The 22,072-nt window shown below is 40.0% G+C and overlaps 1 protein-coding gene across 20 annotated transcripts in view; it reads right to left on the minus strand.

Annotated features, from left to right (window-relative positions):
- Positions 1-22,072, minus strand: part of PTPRM (protein tyrosine phosphatase receptor type M) — an 840,386-nt gene that overhangs the window by 243,482 nt on the left and 574,832 nt on the right. For all 20 annotated transcript variants that reach the window (XM_054460379.2, XM_054460383.2, XM_063653925.1 and 17 more), the window contains one exon: positions 17,909-18,041. In XM_054460379.2, coding sequence (XP_054316354.1) covers positions 17,909-18,041 — 133 coding nt within the window. The remainder of the gene's footprint in view (positions 1-17,908; positions 18,042-22,072) is intronic.

The raw sequence follows: 22,072 nt of genomic DNA on the forward strand, positions 1-22,072 counted from the left end.
TAGCCAGAGACATGTAAGTGACAGAAGATTTTTAAATGTCTCCTGCTGGGTTTATCTTAAAAATACAATTAAGAATCACACGCGGGTGACTGGATATCTATTTTATTTGGCCAACACATACTTAAAAAAATGATTCATTGCCAATCAAAAAATTAGAACACTTAATAAAGAAATCAAGATTTCTCCCTTCCCTCCGGGGAGATGGGAAGATTTGTGACACTGTAATATACTTGCCTGAAGCTGGATAGTGGGTGCCTTCTTACCACACTCTCTGCACCAGGAGCTCATCCATACACAGGTCAACTCTACTGGCCCCCCTAGGCAGTTATGATCTTAACCTTTCTATGACCTTTAGGATCTGAACTCAGAGTCAACCTTAGCCTGACAAATTATTCAAGAAAAATCTCGACAATTGTGACTACAAAACTGCAACCAACAGATGCAATTACAATTAGGTAATTCTCAGCAAAGACACCCTCAGGCATCCCCAAGTGTCCCCTAAGGAGCCAACACCACTCCCGCATGACAGCTTCCAAGTTAATATTTTCAGTGAATACTATGTCACCTCTTCATTTTGAAGATCTTAATATATTTCTGAGATTTTCTTCCTTTCCTTTTTAATAAAAGTTAAACCTAAGAATTAGTCATTGATAGCTGAACATATTGTTAGAGAGTGGCCAATTTCTTCAAATTCTGACCACTGACTCCAAACCCGCAACTCAGGCTTTTACAGAAATCAGGTAAAAGGATAAACAACAAAGAACATTTTGATAGCTCCCAATAACTAGGCACTTACACTAAGTGGCCTTTTCCTGAATTTGTTCTTATTAATTAATGCTTGCTTTCTGGCAATGGGAACAATGAATCAATGTTTATCACAGATGCTTATCAAACACCCTTGGAGGAATAATACCATACAATGATGCAGTGAGAGAGCTAACAGGGAGAAGAGCTGCCTGGAAATGCTAAGTCCTGAATAAACTACTAGGCTACAGCCTAGCCACTGAAGACAGAAGTCTAGATATTTCTATTATAAAACCACTGAATAGAAGACTTGAAAAACTAGATATTTTAACTTAAGATGCCCACAGTATAAGAAGAATTCATCCTGGCTAGGCATAGTGGTTCAGTGCCTGTAATCCCAGAACTTTGGAAGGCTTACGCAGGAGGATCACTTGAGGCCCTGAGTTCAAGATCAGCCTGGGCAGCATGGCAAGACCCTGTCTCTACAACAACAACAAAAAACCCCCAAAATTATCTGGGCATGGTGGCGCATGTCTGTAGTCCTAGCTACTTGGGAGGCTGAGATGGGGGATCGCTTGAGCCCAGGAGTTTGAGGCTGCAGCGAGCTTGTGTCACTGTGCTCCAGCCTGGGTAACAGAGCAAGTCCCTATCTCCAATAAATAAATAAATAGAAAATACATAAAAAGAATAAAGTTCTCCCTGACTTCCCTTAAAAAAATTTCATCTTAAGGAGGTTTATTCATTTTTTTGAACAAAGGACTTGTTAATCTAAATTGATGTTGGTTATAAAAATGCAATGGAATACACGATTTATAAAAAATATTTCAAAGGTGGCTTAAAAATAAATGATCGTTTAAATAAATGATAGTGATGAGCCCATTTTTCTTTTGAATTAAGCTGTATCTGAATTTAAATGTACTCCTATTCATTTCAACTATTTTAATATATTAAATTTTTAATTCAAATAATTATTATTCAAACTTTAACAAATTCATACTACTACATGTAGGGAATCTGTCCATTATAATATCTACACTACAGAAAAATTAAAATATCTTATAATATTATGAAACTTACGTCCCTGAAATTTTTTTTAAAAAAGCAAAGCTATTCAAAGTCCAGTGCTGCACTAAAGGGCTTGCATGAAAGAAGTGTATTTTTCTTTACTGACGGTATACTCCATGTCTCCTATAGAAAACACTAGACTAGATGTAAGAATAGGATGTTGAAGATGATTAAAAAGGATCTAACAGAAAAGACACATGGTACCCAAATCATTGAGGAGTGTGAATGCACGAGAGCATACTGTCGGCACTGTCAGGAGGGACACGGTAAGGAAAGCACTAAATCCCAGGTGTCCAAATTGGAATTCTGGTACTCAGGTAGGTGCTGCCTAAGTCATCACAGAAACATCATAAACACCGGAATGAACCTGGGCCGTCTTTAGACATGATAACACGGACTACAGTTTTGTCAAATTTTGTTTTGTTTTTACAAAGAAATAGTATGTTGGGATTTAATAAATGAATCCATTTTTACTTGCAGTAAAACTCATAAAAATAGTTGCACTTTAGTTCTACCACAGCAGTGCCATAAGCAAACGGCACATATGAATATAACAATGATAAGAACATCTTCCAGGGGATCCAGTGAAGCTGTATTCACTTTAAAAAGCACAGTCTGTAAGGATACCAGGCAAAATTTATATTACTATTCAAGAAAATATAGTACTTAATATAATACCACATCTTGTAATGCTGAGATCCGTCCTAAATATTCCTTTCTCAATCAACAGTGGCGCCTCTGTATCCTTCTTAAAAATTAATTTTATGTAATTTTCTATAAATGAATCTAAATTAAAGATTCCAGAGGTAACCCATTTCCCTGTTAAAAAGAAATTTAGATTTATGTTAGAAGAAGAGGGGTCACGAGTCTTGCTTGACATGGTTTGCAGGATCTTTGTCCCCCAAATCTCATGTTGAAATATGATTTTAAACAATGGAGGTGGGGCTGGGTGGGAGGTGTCTGAATGATAGGGATGGATCCCTTTTGGATGATTTAGCACCATCCCTTTGGTGGTAAGTGAGTTCCTACTCAGTTCACGTGAAACTTGGTTGTTTCAAAGTCTGAGACACCCTCCGGCTCGCTCTCGTGCTCCTGCTCTTGCCATGGGACATGCCTGTTTGTGCTTTGCCTTCCTCCATGATTGGAAGCTTCCTGAGGCCCCATCAGAAGCTGAACAGATGTTGGTACCATGCTTGTAAAGCCTGCAGAACCATAAGCCAATTAAACCTCTTTTCTTTATAAATTACCCACTCTCAGATATTTGTTTATAGTAACACAAAAATGGACTAATACATTGCCCAAATAAGTCAGGTTAGAAATTGGACTATTTTTTTCTTAATGCATATATTTCTTTCCTTATACTCTTCATTGTTTTACTTATTAATATACAACAAAACTGGAAAGAGTTGGAAAAGTGGTATTATTAGGTTTGAATTCCTGGATTCGATAACCAAGATACAAGTTTAAACGATCATCCCAAGAAAAATATGCTCAGTTTTTAACGCTCTTATGAACTAGAAAGTGAAGTCACATCAACATGAATCAAGTCACACACCCAGTAAAGATCATGAAGCACTTGGGTGGGACTGGGAATGTCAACACACTCCATCTCGAGACATCAACTGTGAAGAATGATCGATTTTAGTAGTAATTATGCAGCCCTCTCTCAATACCCTTTTATGAACTCTAGGGCTTGAGTTTAGGAATTAAGAGACACAGATAGAACCAGTTTTAATAAGCTGTGATAATAGATAGAGGTTAAAAATGAGTGGAGTTACCAGGCATTCAAATGAGCAATCAGTAAGAAAACTGTGCCCTGAGATGGCTGGTGAGAATTCAGCCCTGCTGAATGTGGTGCAAGTTCAGGGCTGGTGCCTGGCCACAGGGCCTTCAACCTCCTGCAATTGTGGAAGGTGAACAAGCAGCACTGAAGAGAGGCTCAGGGAGTCCATACAGATACATGACAAGGCCTTTATGCACACTGAAGACAGTGATGCTGTCCTTCTGTTCCCACCCCAGGTGGCAGACCACTTGGCACCTTGCTGGGTCTGGGTCTCGAAGGTTTTAATACCCAAAGTATTTGCATTTAATGCCAATGCCATGCCCAGTCAGAAGCATTTGGGGCTTAGAGGACGTTCCCCAAGCACGGTAGTATTGATGCCCCAGGACCTTTGGTTTACTTATCTGCAGAGAACAATTTTTCCTATAATCCGGCCCTCCACTTGACTGAGTAGGAGCCTGGGCATAAGGAATACTAGTGGCTGAGCATGGCTGAAGAATGATTTTACTTTGTGCTATCAGTTTTGGCACCTTCACCAAGGCATGGCCTTAAGGTAAGGAGAAAATGAGCTGTCTCATTCCAGGTAGCTGTGTTCCTAGCTAGCTTCATAATTAAAGACCCATCCCATGTTTTTCCTTGGGTACAAAGAAATGATGCTTTCCATGGGAAAAGGAGGGAGGACCCCCTCTCAAGGGGAGACATCTCCGTTCCTTGGTCTTCTCCCATGTCCGGACACAAAGACTTTGAGGCACGCAAGCCATGAGCATTGAAACCAGAGAGGCAGCTACAGCTTGTATACTGGTGTATAATGCATATCATCAACAGAGTTAATATTTACTGGGGCCAGTACTTTAAAGGTATTAACTTGTTTTCTTGTCATAACATTTTATGATGTAAGAACTATTATTATGCCCTTGGAATAGCTGGGGAAACTGAGGGACACCAAGCTAGGTGGCTTGTCTAAGGTCACACAACCAGTAAGCCACAGAACCAAGGCGTCGGCACAAGGCAGTTGTCCCCAGGGTCTCCACTTTCACCACGGAAGACCCCAGCATTTGTCTCTGAGGAGGAAAGGTGCAGCTAATGCTCCCCTGCTTTAAGGCTTCCTCTAAAACTTAAAAAGTTTCTCTTGTTCAGTAAACCAGACAAGAGGATACAGCATCCTCACCACTGAGAGTTATCAGAAGTAAACTCAGGAATCAACGAATGACACAAAATACAGCTATTCAAAAGAATTCTAAAAATGCTTCTGTAAAGGAGGATACGAAAAAAGCATTATTTAGCTATTCTGCAATGATGGCTCAAATAAAAGAATAAGACATGCTGGCACAATTTCAAATATTTATAGACTTAAAGCAATGGTAAACTGCAACAAGCTGATGACTGCACGGTGTTGTCAGCTAATTATAAAGAGTACCTGAGCTTTACAGAGCAAGGTGCATGTTTGAGTTTTACTTGCCTGAGCCAGGGCAGCAGGGCAGTTAAAAGTCAGACGCACTGACTTAGACTAGGCCCTCCCACGGACTACCTATGTGCCCTGGGACAAGTTCTCCAACTGCTGGGTTCTTAAGCTATTATCTATCAAAGACCAACTACGTACATATACCATCTAATTTTTACCGCATCCCCTATGCAGTACACATTATCATCATCGTCACATCTCACATGTGCAAAATAGTTCAGAGATGTTAAGCAACTCATTTAAATTTACAGTGCCACAAAGTAAAGAGCTGGGGTGTAAAACCAGGTTCGTCAGATTCTAAAGCCACGCCTCTTATCATTCTCTGCCACTTTCCTCCTATAAGATGAAAAATTGGTAGCTATGTTCCCCACACTCTTTTTTTAAAATAAAATCTTCTTTATAAAGAGTTCCCATTAGATTGAGTCAAGAAACAGGGGTTACTTCAGGAACTGTTACAGTAATCATATAAAGCCCAGGTCAGAAGAGGCCTTTACAAAGGTCAATTTGTTCAACGTACCCTTGTACCTCAACCCTATTCAATTATCTGGAAACCTGAAGGACGGCAGCTAATTGATAGACAGAGATAAAACATCCATACATGTTTATGTGCACATATGGCCTGTTCCAAGCATGCCAAAGTATGTGCTAGGCAAGATCTCAGCATCTGGTTCATACTTATAGGACTGCATATTAAAGCCACATATTTTAAATAATTGTCACAAAGAAACATCTATGTGTGACTTTCTCAGTGTAGTCTCAGGAAAAGTGATTTTGAAATAAAACTTTGAATAATGAACCCAGACCTAAGCTATTTTCCACACAGAAGTCACACTTACTTACAGTGGAAAGAAACCACCTCACATGTAAACGGATAGGCCGGGGGAACTATAGCTAATGTCAACTTGCCTCCGGCTGCATGCTGCAGGCATCTCTTTGAAAATGGGGCTTTCATCAAATTTTCCCTCTTATCTTTTTTGTTTCATGTTGTCTTCAGAAAAACTTCTCATTTTTATTGTGATTTTTCTTGGTAGTGCTAGTATTGTTTAAATATAATAGAATGGGTGCCAAATATTTGATAATATGCCGCATTTGCAAAATATACATCTGTTTAAATGTATTACGGAAAGGAGATGGAGGTTAGTGTTTCAGAATTAAAAGTTATATTTACCTATAACAGGTATTTATGTAATATAATAGCTACCACTTGCTATTTTGCCCCAGAATGCCTAACTCTTTAATTATGTTCAATAGCTGCAAGTTCTGTGATTTCTATGTACCACAGTGGCTGACACAGGAATATTACTATAATTAATACAAATGTTCTCAAATTCCTGAAAGATCTATAGCTATTTTAGAAACAATAGTAAATATAATTAATCATGGTAAAATTGATAGTGCTTATATACTAAGTTCTGTCAAACAGGTTATGGAGATAAATTATTACTTATGAAAAATGTTAAAAATGCAGGTATTTTCATTTATACAAATATATCTAATTATACATGGATGAAACCTGGTAAAAAATAAATATGTCCTATTCGAGTTATTTTATATTAATTTTGAGAGTACATTGCCCCGTAGTTCTGTATGAAACATTTGTTTTGTAGACATTTATCTCACACCCTTTCTTAACATTTGCTGCATCAAAATGTCAAATCTTTAAAGGAACACATAATTTGGGGGAAGGAAAATAAAAAATTGCTTTGCTTACATAATAAAGTAAAAATAAGTGTATACATCTCATAAAATGTTTTAAAGAAAAGAAGGTTTCAGATGATATTAGTCCAGGTAAAGGTCAAATGAATTAATATACATGAACAAAAAATTAGTTGTTGCTTTGTGATGGGTTTGTAAAACATCCTAAAATAAAGCTGATGGTCATGTCAGTTTTTAGCCATTATTGCCTATACATTAAACAATTCCATGCATTAGTATGAACTGAACAGACTTTACATTTTCTGTTAAAAGCCCATCTTCCACAACTATTTTTTTATAGAGGGCCAATTCTTCAGAAGACGAAACAATCTTAGCTAATAATTGACAATGCCTCCCAATAAAATGTCAAGCAATTATCCAGCGTTTGAATTTGCTGTCCTCCTGCTCCCAAGCTAGCAGGCGAGCTGGCCTGGCAGGGGACAAGTACAGACGATGGCGGCTGGCTCATCCTCTGCAGGACAGACTTCCCATTTTCTTTCCACAAGGAATGAATGAATTTGTTTCACCCACACTGTCTCTTGGGCCCAGTCTGTCTTTATGACCAACAGCACATATTTGAGGTGGATGACTCAGAATGCTGCGGTAGAGGAAACATAGGCTAACCAGTCCACACAGGAATGAGTGCAAAGTTTCACAGCATTTGCTTCTAACTGACAGTAACAACTAATAATATATTGAAATCCACACCTGAGGCAGTTTCTTTCCTTCCCTCTCTCTCATTCCTTTTTCCATTTCCCCACGGCTTCCCTTTTAATTGAGGGCCTCCTGTGTGAAGGTTGAAAACATGTGGCTGGAAGATAAACCACTCATCAGCCATCACCTCTGGGCTTGAACTGAACCGAGAGAGCCTGGGGAAGAGCTGCTGCAGAGGTTTAAGTAGGGAAACACAGTAATAAAACACATGCGGTACTTCTAGAATAGCAAATGCATAGTAGTGTCACCAGTGGCTACTACCTACCAGGAAACCTGACATTTTGGAATTGAGAAGGTCTTCAGAGATCATCTAGCTGAGTTTTCTCAACTTACGAAAGAGGAAACTAGGGCCCAGAGAAGTTCAGAATCACAAAGTCAGTTAAAATACAGATTCAAGAATTCCACATTTAAATTCAGTGTTCTTCTAACCAAACAATGTGGTGATTACCTATCAATAACACCCCGACAATTTATCTATGATTAATGTTATGCTTTAACTTTTCTGCTTAAAAACACTACCTTTCAAATTTAGATTTGAAATTTGGTAAAAAGTCCTGGACAATTAGATGTTTTAAGAATTTCTAAGGAATATGATAGTTTGTACAAGACTGCTCAAGTCTAAAGATAACAGCAAGTTTTGTATTTCTGAGCATGGTATATTGGCTAATTCATCTGAAAGAGAATATACTCTATTTTTCAGAAAAAGCAAATCCCGAAGTGGCACATGCTGTGAAGACAACCCTTTTAAGATGATTATCTAGTAAATAATCATGTAAATCTGACATGACTTATTGGCATTTAGTCTAAAGTTGTATTAAGGCCACGTGTTACCAAAGGCATCTCTTCAATGCATAATTTATAACATAACCTCAGTGACTACCGGAGACACCCAAGTAGAATCATGAATTAATATTGCAGAAATAGATCCTTGGAGGATTAGTTGACACTTAGCTAGGGTCGCAAGGGCAACTGGATCAGTAGTTGCAGGTTACTCCTCACAGAGAACTTGCCAGATGACAAAATATATCCACCGTATTCCCGGAATTTAAAATAAACCTCTTCAAAATGTTTAGTTTGGATGTCCAGGCATGGAAGGGCCTATTGTTGCTTAGGACTTACACTGGGTCATATGTTTTTAAAAAGTACAAACTACTGGTGCCCAAAATAAGCTATCTACATAAACATTGAGGTGGGGAATGGACGAAGAACATCCAGGAAAGGCCAGGTGCAGTAGCTCATGCCTGTAATCCTAGCACTTTGGGAGGCTGAGGCAGGGGGATCACGAGGTCAGGAGATCAAGACCATCCTGGCTAACACGGTGAAACCCTGTCTCTACTAAGAATACAAAAATTAGCTGGGCATGGTGGTGTGCACCTATATTCCCAGCTACTTGGGAGGCTGACGCAGAAGAATTGCTTGAACCCAGGAGGCGGAGGTTGCAGTGAGCTCAGATCGTGCCATTGCACTACAGCCTGGCAACAGAACGAGACTCTATCTCAAAAAAAAAAAAAGAGGTGAGGCATAAGAAAAAGAGGAAGAAAAAAGGAAATATGGGAAATATGGAGGGAAAAAGGAAATAAAGAGATAAATAAGTAAAGAAGGGTAAAGAAAAGAGGGGTAGAGAGGAATGGAATGAAAATAAATAATGAATGAAAAATAAAGATAGGAATCACACGATGGGTAGAAAAAGAGATAAAGGGCACATGACAAGTGGGGAAAAACAGTTATAATGATGGGGACCAAAGACCAGGGATGTGCACAGCTGTGACAGAGCAACAGTTTGTCCTGGGGCTTGACTAGAACAGAACCATAAATGGAGGGAGACTCAGAAAAGGAGTAGATGCATGTATCTATACTGGAATATTAACTCGCCCTGAAATATTGCTGTTGCCAATGGTTTTACCTTCATCCTTGATATTCCTTCTTCTTACTCTACAAAAACTCTGAGGAGCCTCTTCCAAACCTATGGCTTCAGCTCCAGAAATGTTGATGACCTTCAGACTATGGAAATTATTATTTCTAGTCTACAGTAGCATATTCAAACTCCCAGTGAACATCTCCACTTAATTTTAAAGGAGTATTGAACTTAAAATGTGCAAAGCTGGGATTGCTGGCAAGATGGCCAAATAGGAACAGCTCCGGTCTGCAGCTCCCAGCGAGATTAACGCAGAAGGTGGGTGATTTCTGCATTTCCAACTGAGGTACACGATTCATCAAATTGGGACTGGCTGGACAGTGGGTGCAGCCCATGGAGGGTGAGCCGAAGCAGGGTTGGGTGTCATCTCACCTGGGAAGTGCAAGGGGTCGGGGAATTTCTTCCCCTACCCAAGGGAAGCCATGAGGGACTGAGCCTGAGGAACCCTGCACTCCAGCTCAGATATTGCACTTTTCCCATGGTCTTCACAACCCATAGACCAGGAGATCCCCTCCGGCGCCTAACCCCACCAGGGCCCTGGGTTTCAAGCACAAAACAAGATGGCTGTTTGGGCAGACACCGAACTAGCTCCAGGAGTTTTTTTTTTTTCCATACCCCAGTGGCTCCTGGAATGCCAGTGAGACAGAATCGTTCACTCCTCTGGAAAGGGGTGCTGAAACCAGGGAACCAAGTGGTCTGGCTCGGTGGGGCCCACCCTCATGGAGCCCAGCAAACTTAGATCCATTCGCTTGAAATTCTTGCAGCCAGCACAGCAGTAGTCTGAGATTGACCTGGGATGCCCCAGCTTGGTGGGGGGCGGCGGTTGGGGCGGGGGGGCACCTGCCATTGCTGAGGCTTGAGTAGGCAGTTTTCCCCTCATAGTATAAACAAAGCCACAAAGAAGTTCGAACTGGGTGGAGTCCACTGCAGCTCAGCAAGGCCACTGTGGTCAGACTGCCAGATTTCTCCTTCCTGAGCAGGGCATCTCTGAAAAAAAGGCAGCAGCCCCAGTCAGAGACTTGTAGATAAAACCCCCACCTCCCTGGGACAAAGCACCTGGGGGAAAGGGCAGCTGTGGGCGCAGCTTCAGCAGACTTAAACGTCCCTACCTGGCAGCTCTGAAGAGAACAGCAGTTCTACCAGCACAGTGTTCAAGCTCTGATAAGGGACAGAGTGCCTCCTCAAGTGGGTCCCTGACCCCTGTGTATACTGACTAGGAGACACCTCCCAGTAGGGGCCGACAGACACCTCATACAGGAGAGCTCTGAGTGGCATCTGGTGGTTGCCCCTCTGGTATGAAGCTTCCAGAGGAAGGAACAGGCAGCAATCTTTGCTGGTCTGCTGTCTCCGCTGGTGATACCCAGGCAAACAAGGTCTGGAGCGGACCTCCAGAAAACTACAGCAGACCTGCAGCAGAGGGGCCAGACTGTTAGAAGGAAAACTAACAAACAGAAAGGAATAGCACATCCACTCAAAGACCCCATCTGAAGGTCACCAACATCAAAGACCAAAGGTAGATAAATCCATAAAGATGGGGAGAAACCAGCGCAAAAAGCCTGAAAATTCCAAAACCAGAACACCTCTTCTCCTCCAAAGGATCATAATTCCTCGCCAGCAAGGGAACAAAACTGATTGGAGAATGAGTTGACGAATTGACAGAAGCAGGCTTCACAAGGTCGGTAATAACAAACTCCTCCGAACTAAAGGAGCATGCTCTAACCCAATGCAAGGAAGCTAAGAACCTTGAGAAAAGGTTAGACAAATTGCTAACCAGAATAATCAGTTTAGAGAAGAACATAAATGACCTGATAGAGCTGAAAAACACAGCACAAGAACTTTGTGAAGCATACACAAGTATCAACAGCTGAATCGATCAAGCAGAAAAAAGGATGTCAGAGACTGAAGATCAACTTAATGAAATAAAGTGAGAAGACAAGATGAGAGAAAAAAAGAATAAAAAGGAACTAACAAAGCCTCCAAGAAATATGGGACTATGTGAAAAGACCAAATCTACGTCTGATTGGTGTACCTGAAAGTGACGAGGAGAATGGAACCAAGTTGGAAAACCCTCTTGAGGATATATCCAGGAGAAATTCCCCAATCTAGCAGGATAGGCTAACATTCAATTTCAGGAAATACAGAGAACACCACAAAGATACTCCTCGAGAACAGCAACCCCAAGACATAATCGTCAGACTCACCAAAGTTGAAATGAAGGAAAAAATGTTAAGGGCAGCCAGAGAGAAAGGTCAGATTACTCACAAGGGAAGCCCCTCAGACTAACAGTAAATATCTCTGCAGAAACCCTACAAGTCAGAAGAGAGTGGAGCCCAATAGTCAACATTCTTAAAGAAAAGAATTTTCAACCCAGAATTTCATATCCTGCCAAACTAAGCTTCATAGTGAAGGAGAAATAAAATCCATTACAGACAAGCAAATGCTGAGAGATTTTGTCACCACCAAGCCTGCCTTACAAGAGCTCCTGAAGGAAGCACTAAACATGAAAAGGAACAACCGGTACCAGCCACTGCAAAAACATACCACATTGTAAAGACCATCAACACTATGAAGAAATTATATCAACTAATGGGCAAAATAACCAGCTGTCATCATAATGACAGGATCAAATTCACATATAACAATAATAACCTTAAATGTAAATGGGCCAAATGCCCCAATTAAAAGACACAGACTGGCAAATTGGATAAAGAGTCAAGACCCATCAGTGTGCTGTATTCAGGAGACCCATCTCATGTGCAAAGATGCACACAGGCTCAAACTAAATGGATGGAGAATATTTACCAAGCAAACGGAAAGCAAAAAAAATCAGGAGTTATAATCCTAGTCTCTGATAAAACAGACTTTAAACCAACAAAGATCAAAAGAGACAAATAAGGACATTACATAATGGTAAAGGGATCAATGCAACAAGAAGAGCTAACTATCCTAAATATATATGCCCCCAACACAGGAGCACCCAGATTCATAAAAAGCAAGTTCTTAGAGACTTACAAAGAGACTTAGATTCCCACATAATAATAGTGGGAGAATTTAACACCCCACTGTCAGTATTAGACAGATCAATGAGACAGAAAATTAACAAGGATATTCAGGACTTGAACTCAGCTCTGGAAAAAGTGGACCTAAGAGACATCCATGGAACTCTCCACCCCAAATCAACAGAATATACATTCTTCTCTTCACCTCATCACACTTATTTTAAAATTGACCACAAAATTTGAAGTAAAACTCTCCTCAGCAAATTCAAAAGAACGGAAATCATAACAAACAGTCTCTCAGACCACAGTGCAATCACATTAGAACTCGGGATTAAGAAACTCTATCAAATCAGCACAACTACATGGAAACTGAACAATCTGCTCCTGAATGACTACTGGGTAAATAATGAAATGAAGGCAGAAATAAAGATATTCTTTGAAACCAATGAGAATGAAGACACAACGTACCAGAATCTCTGGGACACATTTAAAGCAGTGTGTAGTGGAAAATTTATAGCACTAAAGGCCCACAAGAGAAAGCAGGAAAGATCGAAAATTGATACCCTAACATCAAAATGAAAAGAACTAGAGAAGCAACAACAAACAAATTCAAAAACTAGCAGAAGATAAGAGACAACTAAGATCAGAGCAGAACTGAAGGACATACAGACACGAAAAACTCTTCAAAAAATCAAAAAATCAATAAATCCAAGAACTGGTTTTCTGAAAAGATCAACAAAATAGCTAGACCACTAGCCAGACTAATAAAGAAGAAAAGAAAGAAGATCAAATAGATGTGTAATAAAAAAAGATACAGGGGATATCACCACTGATCCCACAGAAATACAAATTACCATCAGAGAATACTATAAACACCTCTATGCAAATAAACTAGAAAATCTAGAAGAAATGAATAAATTCCTGGACACATACACCCTCCCAAGTCTAAACCAGGAAGAAATCAAATCCCTGAACAGACTGATAACAAGTTCTGAAATTGAGGCAGTAATTAATAGCCTACCAATAAAAAAAGGTCCAGGACCAGATGGATTCACAGCTGAATTTTACCAGAGGTACAAAGAGGAGCTGGTACCATTCCTTCTCAAACTATTCCAAACAACAGAAAAAGAGAGAATCCTCCCTAACTCATTTTATGAGGCCAACATCATCCTGATATCAAAACCTGGCAGAGACACAACAAAAAAAGAAAATTTCAGGTCAATATCCCTGATGAACTTTGATGTGAAAATCCTCAATAAAATACTGGCAAACCAAATCCAGCAGCACATTAAAAAGCTTATCCACCACAATGAAGTCAGTTTCATCCCTGGGATGCAAGGCTGGTTCAACATACACAAATCAATAAACATAATCCATCACATAAACAGAACCAATGACAAAAACCACATGATTATCTCAATAGATGCAGAAAAGGTCTTTGACAAAATTCAACAGCCCTCCATGCTAAAAACTCTGAATAAGCTAGGTATCAGTGGAACATACCCCAAAATAATAAGAGCTATTTATGACAAACCCACAGCCAATATCATAGTGAATGGGCAAAAGTTGGAAGCATTCCCTTTAAAAACCGGCACAAAACAAGGATGTCCTCTCTCACTCACTCCTATTCAACATAGTATTGGAAGTTCTGGCCAGAGCAATCAGGCAAGAGAAAGAAATAAAGGGTATTCGATAGGAAGAGAGGAAGTCAAATTATCTCTTTGCAGAAGACATGATTGTGTATTTAGAAAACCCCATCGTTTCAGCCCCTAATCTCCTTAAGCTGATAAGCAACTTCAGCAAAGTCTCAGGATACAAAATCAACACAAAAATAACAGGCATTCCTATACACCAATAACAGACAAACAGAGAGCCAAATCATGAGTGAACTCCCATTCACAATTGCTATAGAGAGAATAAAATACCTAGGAATACAATTTACAAGGGATGTGAAGGACCTCTTCAAGGAGAACTACAAACCACTGCTCAAGGAAATAAGAGAGGACACAAACAACTGGAAAAACATTCTATGCTCATGGACAGGAAGAATTAAGACTGTGAAAATGGCCAGACTGCCCAAAGTAATTTATAAATTCAATGCTATCTCCATCAAACTACCATTGACGTTCTTCACAGAATTGGAAAAAACTACTTTAACTTCATATGGAACCAAAAAAGAGCCCACATAGCCAAGACAATCTAAGTAAAAAGAACAAAACTGGAGGCATCATGCTACCTGACTTTAAACTATACTACAAGGCTACAGTAACCAAAACAGCATGGTACTGGTATCAAAACGGATATATAGACCAATGGAACAGAACATAGGCCTCAGAAATAACACCACACATCTACAACCATCTGATCTTTGCCAAACCTGACAAAAACAAGCAATGGGGAAAAGATTCCCTATTTAATAAATGGTGTTGGAAATAGCTAGCCATATGCAGAAAACTGGAACTGGACCCCTTCCTTGCACCTTATACAAAAATCAACTCAAGATGGATTAAAGACTTAAACATAAGACCTAAAACCACAAAAATCCTAGAAGAAAACCTAGGCAATACCATTCAGAGCACAGGCATGGACAAAGATTTCGTGTCTAAAACACCAAAAGCAATGGCAACAAATGCCAAAATTGACAAATGAGATCTAATTCAACTAAAGAGCTTCCGCACAGCAAAAGAAACTATCATCAGAGTGGACAGCCTAAGAATGGGAGAAAATTTTTGCAATCTATCCATCTGACAAAGGGCTAATATCCAGAACCTACAAAGAACTTAAATTTACAAGAAAAAAAAAAAAAAACCCCATCAAAAAGTGGGCAAAGGATATGAACAGACACTTCTCAAAAGAAGACATTTATGCAGCCAACCAACATATAAAAAAATGCTCATCATCACCGGTCGTTAGAGAAATGCAAATGAAAACCACAATGAGATACCATATTATGCCAGTTAGAATAGCGATCATTAAAAGTCAGGAAGGCTGGGCATGGTGGCTCATGCCTGTAATCCCAGCACTTTGGGAGGCCAAGGCAGGCGGATCACAAGATTGGGAGTTTGAGACCAGCTTGACCAATATGGAGAAACCCTGTCTCTACTAAAAATACAAAAATTAGCCAGGCTTGGTGGCATGCACCTGTAATTCCAGCTACTGAGGAGGCCGAGTCAGGATAATTGCTTGAACCTGGGAGGCAGAGGCTGTGGTGAGCTGAGATCATGCCATTGCACTCCAGCCTGGGCAAAAAGAGCAAACAACTCCATCTCAAAAAAAAAAAAAAAAAAAAAGAAGAAAGAAAGAAAAAAGTCAGGAAACAACAGATGCTTGAGAATATGTAGAGAAACAGGAACACTTTTACACTGTTGGTGGGACTGTAAATTAGTTCAACCACTGTGGAAGACGGTGTGGCGATTCCTCAAGGACCTAGAACTACAAATACCATTTGATCCAACAATCTCATTACTGGGTATATACCCAAAGGATTATAAATCATTCTACCATAAAGATACATGTATACGTATGTTTATTGTGGCACTATTCGCAATAGCAAAGACTTGGAACCAACCTAAATGTCCATCAATTGATAAAGAAAATAGACTGGATAAAGAAAATGTGGCACATATGCACCATGGAATACTATGCAGCCATAAAAAAGGATGAGTTCATGTCCTTTGCAGGGACATGGATGAAGCTGGAAACCATCATTCTCAGCAAACTATCACAAGTAGAGAAAAGCAAACACTGCATGTTCTCATTCACATGTGGGAATTGAACAATGACAATGCATGGACACAGGGAGGGGAACATCACACCCTGGGGCCTGTTGGGGGGTAGGGCGGTAAGGGAGGGATAGCATTAGGAGAAATACCTAATATAGGTGATGGGATGATGGGTACGGCAAACCACCATGGCACGTGTATACCTATGTAACAAAACTGCTCATTCTGCACATGTACCTCAGAACTTAAAGTATAATAAAGAAAAAGAAAAAAAATGTGCAAAGCTGAACTCTCCATTTTTACTGCCCCCACCCCATTTTCTAGTTCCTATGTTCCACATTTTGGTGAACAGAAATATCTCCACTAACTTGCCCAAACCAGGAACTATTCTAAGTTCTTTCTATATTGTCCCTTCTCTCTCCAAATGGCTACTAAAATTTAACTCTTAACTGTTTCTAAAGTTGTTCTTCCTCTTCATTCTACTGGTCTTCCTGATTTGAGCTCTCTCCCCTTCTCACTGTGTCCAATCCTAACGTTAGAGTTATATTCCTAAAAATTAGACCATGTTACCACCTACTCAAAGGCCATCTCAGGCCCAAGGTCAACCTCCTTCCATGAGCAGATCAAAGTTTCTAGTCTTCACTCTGCCAACCTCTCCACCTTTACCTTCTCCCATCCATGAACTCACTCTCACTGCATGACTACAACTGTTTTGAAACAACACAGAAAAGGACAAGATCCACATATTCCCTCAATTTGGGAAACTTTATGCCATCAATTCTTAGTATCTGTATTTTTGTATTGATTTTTACATAAATCGAAGATTTTATTATTAAGCAAGTTTTTGCTTGTTTCCACAAAACAAGACACTGCATAGTTTTCAAGTATGGGAGGTGAGGATCACTTATTATGGCTATATCTGTTTTTCTCTCCCCCAGACTATCCTTTGGCTCTTGTAACACGCAACTTTGTTTGTTTGTTTGTTTTTGGAGACAGGGTTTTGCCCTGTTGCCCAGGCTGGAGTGCCATGGAGTGATCATAGCTCAAAGTGATCCTCCCATCTCAGCCTCACCAGTAGCTGAGACTACAGGTGTGTGCCACCACGCCCAACAAATTTTTGTATTTATTGTAGAGACAGGGTTTTGTCATGTTGTCCAGGCTGGTCTTGAACTGCTGGGCTAAAGTGATCAAATGATTCACCTGCCTCCACCTCCCAAAGTGCGGGGATTACAGGCATGAGCCACGGTGCCCAGCCACACCAGTTGCTCTGTGATTTGTTCTAATACGAGCTGCTCCTGCACTGCATTTTTCTGTCGGGCTGTTCTTGCGGGTTCTCTTTCTCATGGATGTTGTGCTGATTACCTTCCCTAGCACGGTGCCTACATATAACACAGGCCCCATAAAATCTGTCATCATCATCATCCTCACTATAATAAAAAGTAAAGTCTTCTCATATCTTTGTGATTACCAAATGTCTTAGTATGTTGGAAATCAGTACTAAACATTTCCTGGTGAATAAGTGGCTTCTAAGATTTTGCAGAGCTTTATCTGCCACTGTGTGGGAAGACACAGGATGCTTATGTTATTCTGGCATGATATGCTTTGCATATTCACACAGAATCATAGCCATTTACTCTAAATTTTTGTCCCATAACCTTCCATGCCACATGATGAAAAATGTTAACAATCACAGAGTCACAGATGTGTCTGGGTTATCAAAGCCAGTTCAGTAACTGAGTATTTTCACACACACAAAACATTCCAGCAAACAATGGGATATAACTGTATCTTTGGCAACAGCTAGGAGCTCACCTTTTCTTCATTACCAACACAACTCCAAGAAATATAATAACGAACAGCAAGATGCCCGCAATGACTCCAGCAATTTTAACTGTATGGTCTGTCTGTTTCTCGGGTTCTGGGACTGGTTTCGGAGTGGCAGCTCCTGAAGATGAAAGGAAATGAAAAAGGAGACAGTAGGTAAGAGAGAATAAAGATGTCACATTTTAAAAAATTTTGCTGCATTTAACAGAGTAATAAGACTTATCAGAGCCAGCAGACAGACAAGCTTTGATTTTTTAAACAGCTTTCATATGCACTGAAAGGAGCATAATTGTTCACATTGTTCTTCAATATTTTACTAAACCATAACACAAGCTGGATAGCACACCCATGCCTGACCCTTTTCTAAAAGACTCTTCTGAAACATTTTTTTTTTAGAAAAATATTATTTTATTATCTCTATTGGCTCCTGCTCTTTCTGCCATTTAAAAACTTACTAACACCACAATAGCTATCCCTAAGCCTTTATCCAAATTTGATTTGCTGGAACATTTTCCTCAATTATTTTTCATAAACGAAGCAGTAATTCCATAACATATTAGTCCAAACACCTGGAAAACTGAGATAAGCTCATTTACCATGCATTTTTACCAGCAATTGTTTTTTAACACAATAGAGTTTTTTCCCCCTGCCTTTGGAAATCTAAATCTAGGTCACATCTGGTAGGCAAAAGACTCCTTCTAAGCAATTTATTCACAAAGTGGAAGCGGCTGATGATCACACCACTGGCACCCACATTTAAAATCTGTTTAAATGAGATAACCAGGGTCTTACGGTGGTGGTGGCTGTCTTAGCTCCCCTTTCTCATGTCTAAAACGTGAGACATGTTTGTCCTGTTCACTGTATAATGTAATGGAATGTCAAATCCATGTCTGATGAAATATACGTTTCCTCTGCTAAGTGCATTCAGGATGAAAAATATTAGGAATGTAATGTTGAATTCCCTAAAAAGACTCCTTTTTAAAAGGGCCTGTACTTTTAAAATCAGAATGTGATGATGCTCTGAGTCACACCACCCTTACTAGGTGACAGGTCATTCCGAATGGAGGAACTTTATGTCCAAATTTTCCTCCTTAGAATATTCTTTTTGTGTTGGTAAAAATGTAATTAAATTGGAGTGTTGGGAAACCAGCTCTTCCCACTCTGTCATGAGGTTTTCCACTCCTGCGTCACCCGACTCATGAAAACCTTAGCTGTCACTGTGTCTGAGCCCTTGTGCAGGGCAGACCAAGACCAGGAGGACAAACTCCAAAATGAGTCATCACTGAGAAAGAGGGAGTGCCAGATATCACCTTCCATCTGTTTTTTTGTGTCCTCTGAGAACATGTAAATGATGTTTCTTTCCAAAGTTATTCCTTGTGAGATTTTATACATGAGGCCCTGCATTCTGAACATGGCTGTAGTCATTAGACTGACTCCAGGAAGTGAGTCAAGGTCAGGGAAGAAGCAAGTTGGAAGATCATCAGTGTTTCCATGACGAAGCATATTCCAATCATTTGAGAGCCGCAACAGCAGCAGCCACGATGCAAAAACATACCTTATGAAATAAAAACCCTTCTGAAGAAGCCTCTACAGGTCAATTTTATTTCTGACAATGTCAAGAATGAGTCCTGCTATTTTGTTTCAATGAATATCCCTCAAACTAGTTGTCCAGTTAAATCTTTAAGGTATTAATGTTAATTATCCTTTATGGTAATTACATCTGAAATACATCACTCCAATATTCTATTGGAACATATCACCAGGTGGTTGACTGGGAGGAAATTGTCACATTAAACAAATTGCTAAGAAAACCTAAAGATAAAATGTGTATGTGGATAAACAAAATGTTTTTAAGTTAAAAAAGCAATCCATACAAAAAGAAGTAACATTTGAAATTCACAAAACTGAAAAAAGTCTGTTTTTCCATTTTGATTGTGTGTCCAATTAAAACAAATTTTTAAAATAAAATCAAATTGGTTTTATTCTTCCAAATGTTGACATACTGGAAGCTATTCCATTTATCTCACTAGTTACAGATAGCTGGCTCTCCATGTATATTTCCTAAATAGATGAGTTAAGGTAAGTTTTGTAACTAAGTTATGTCAGTAAATGCAACACTTGGGAAAAAATGTTTAGAAAAACTTATTTAGCTTAAGACATTTTAATATAAAAATAGCACACATGTAATGCATACATTGTGAACACTCAGTAGAGGAGGGTCTGGCTCTGTGGGAACTGATGAATGACTCTATTCTGCTTTGGGCCGAGGAGGGGTGGTTACCTGCAGCCTTTCATCCCCTTTAGGAAGCAGCATGCACATTGCTATGCAGCCTATGGAAGCTCAGTATTATCATTTCTTTTAACTCATTTCACTTTTAACTCATTTCACATTGCAGGTCAAGGGAATGAAATGTTCTATCTTGGCCTGACACAGTTGCAACGTGATGATGGTAGCAACCATGCTAAATGGGACAGTGACTCAGAAAAGGTGGGAGGGCTGCCTGGGACTGACCATCCGGTTGAGTCGGGTGTTTGGATGTAGGACTCTGCAGAAGCATCAGTGTAAACACAAACAGCCCTCGGATAACCTGATGGGTGGGTGTCACTGACTCCAGGCCCCTTGCCCAGGAAGTTCCTGCTTTCCTGCCTGTGCCCTGTCCCTCTATCCCTGCCTGAAATGAACATCTTTAGGCTCTCCTTAAATAGGATGCTCCTCTCTCCTCTTTTATTGCTTTGGGGACATGTGGTTCTGGTTATGATCTGTCAGCAGGCCTTGGACAGGGGATATTTTTGACAGAGCATGGTTGCAACTGATGGTTGTTTATTTTTCCTCACCCAAACCTATGAATTTAACAGTATAAATTCTAAACTGCTTGGCAAAAGAGTTGTTTTCATTCTATTTCCCCCTCGGTCTTGTTATTTTCTTGCCAGGTTTCTCATGGTATAAACTTTTCTTTTTTTTTTGTATAAATTTTAATTGCTTATTAAAAGGCATTTTCTCTTCTTGTGTGTATTCTGTTAGGACAGCAGTGTGCATTTAGTTCCTTTTGAAGAGAATAAACTTGCATGTGTCCATTTATCAGTGGATATTATCTAGGCCTGATACTGTATCATATTCATTACACTGGTGAATAAGCTAAATATTACAGGGAGATTAAGAGACTGCTAAAATCATAGAGCATAATCCTCACAGATGCCCACTCTACTGACTCCTAGTGATTTAACGCTGGTTATTATTTTTATAATGGCCAAGAAAATGAAAAAGAGTGGTATTCCAGTCAAATTGCATTAAGATTTCAGTTATAACATCTAGTATGTTAAAAAAAAAAAAAAAAAACTCAAAAGAAATAGAATGATTATCCAATGCAGTATTTAGCTGGTTTTCAACTTGGCAGAAAACAATCTGCTTTGGCCCAGTGTTCAACGTTAAATAACAGCAGCAAGCCAGGCCGAGAACACGATGCACTCAGCCACTGGCGTGAGGTCTGGGCCCAATTTTGACTACTGAACTGGCTGCACAAATTTTCCCAGAAGATCCAAGGGTACAAGCCTGGAAGGCCATGAAGGCTGTCAGTGATGCCCAGAGCTACTGACCATGCTGCCCACAGCACGGGCTGGTTTCACCCGGAGTGAACGAGAAGCATTCCCAAAGGGAGGGGAGTGGCAGGGTTAGGAAGGGCCACAGGGACAGCTCGGCTGCAGAACTTTGCATGGTGGTGACTAGTACGAGGTTGACCTTGAATGTGGAGGAAAAAAATCCAGCAATATTCTTCATTTATTCAACAAGCGTTTATTGAGTAGCTAACTGCTTGCCAAGCACTGTTTAAGGAATACAGTGGTGAGCAGACGGACAAAACAAAAACTTCTGACCTCATGGAACTTAAATCCTTGTGGGGAAGACAGGCACCAAGGTAAACCAATATTGTACGCAGTGTCTGGCCAGGCTAGCTGTAGAGAAAAATCAAGGGGAGTGGGCTGGGGGGTGAAGGCAAGGCAGCTGTTAGGATGGGGGATTGGAGAAGGAATTACTGAGAAAATAACATTCGAGCAGAGACCTGAAAGAGGAAAGGGAGTGGGAGAGTGACATCTAGGGAGGAAGAAAAGGGAAAAGGTGCAAACAAGACTGAAATACTGAGTGTGACTGGAGTGCGG

This window comes from Pongo pygmaeus, chromosome 17 (assembly GCF_028885625.2).
Source record: "Pongo pygmaeus isolate AG05252 chromosome 17, NHGRI_mPonPyg2-v2.0_pri, whole genome shotgun sequence".
NCBI classification, from domain to species: Eukaryota; Metazoa; Chordata; class Mammalia; order Primates; family Hominidae; genus Pongo; species Pongo pygmaeus.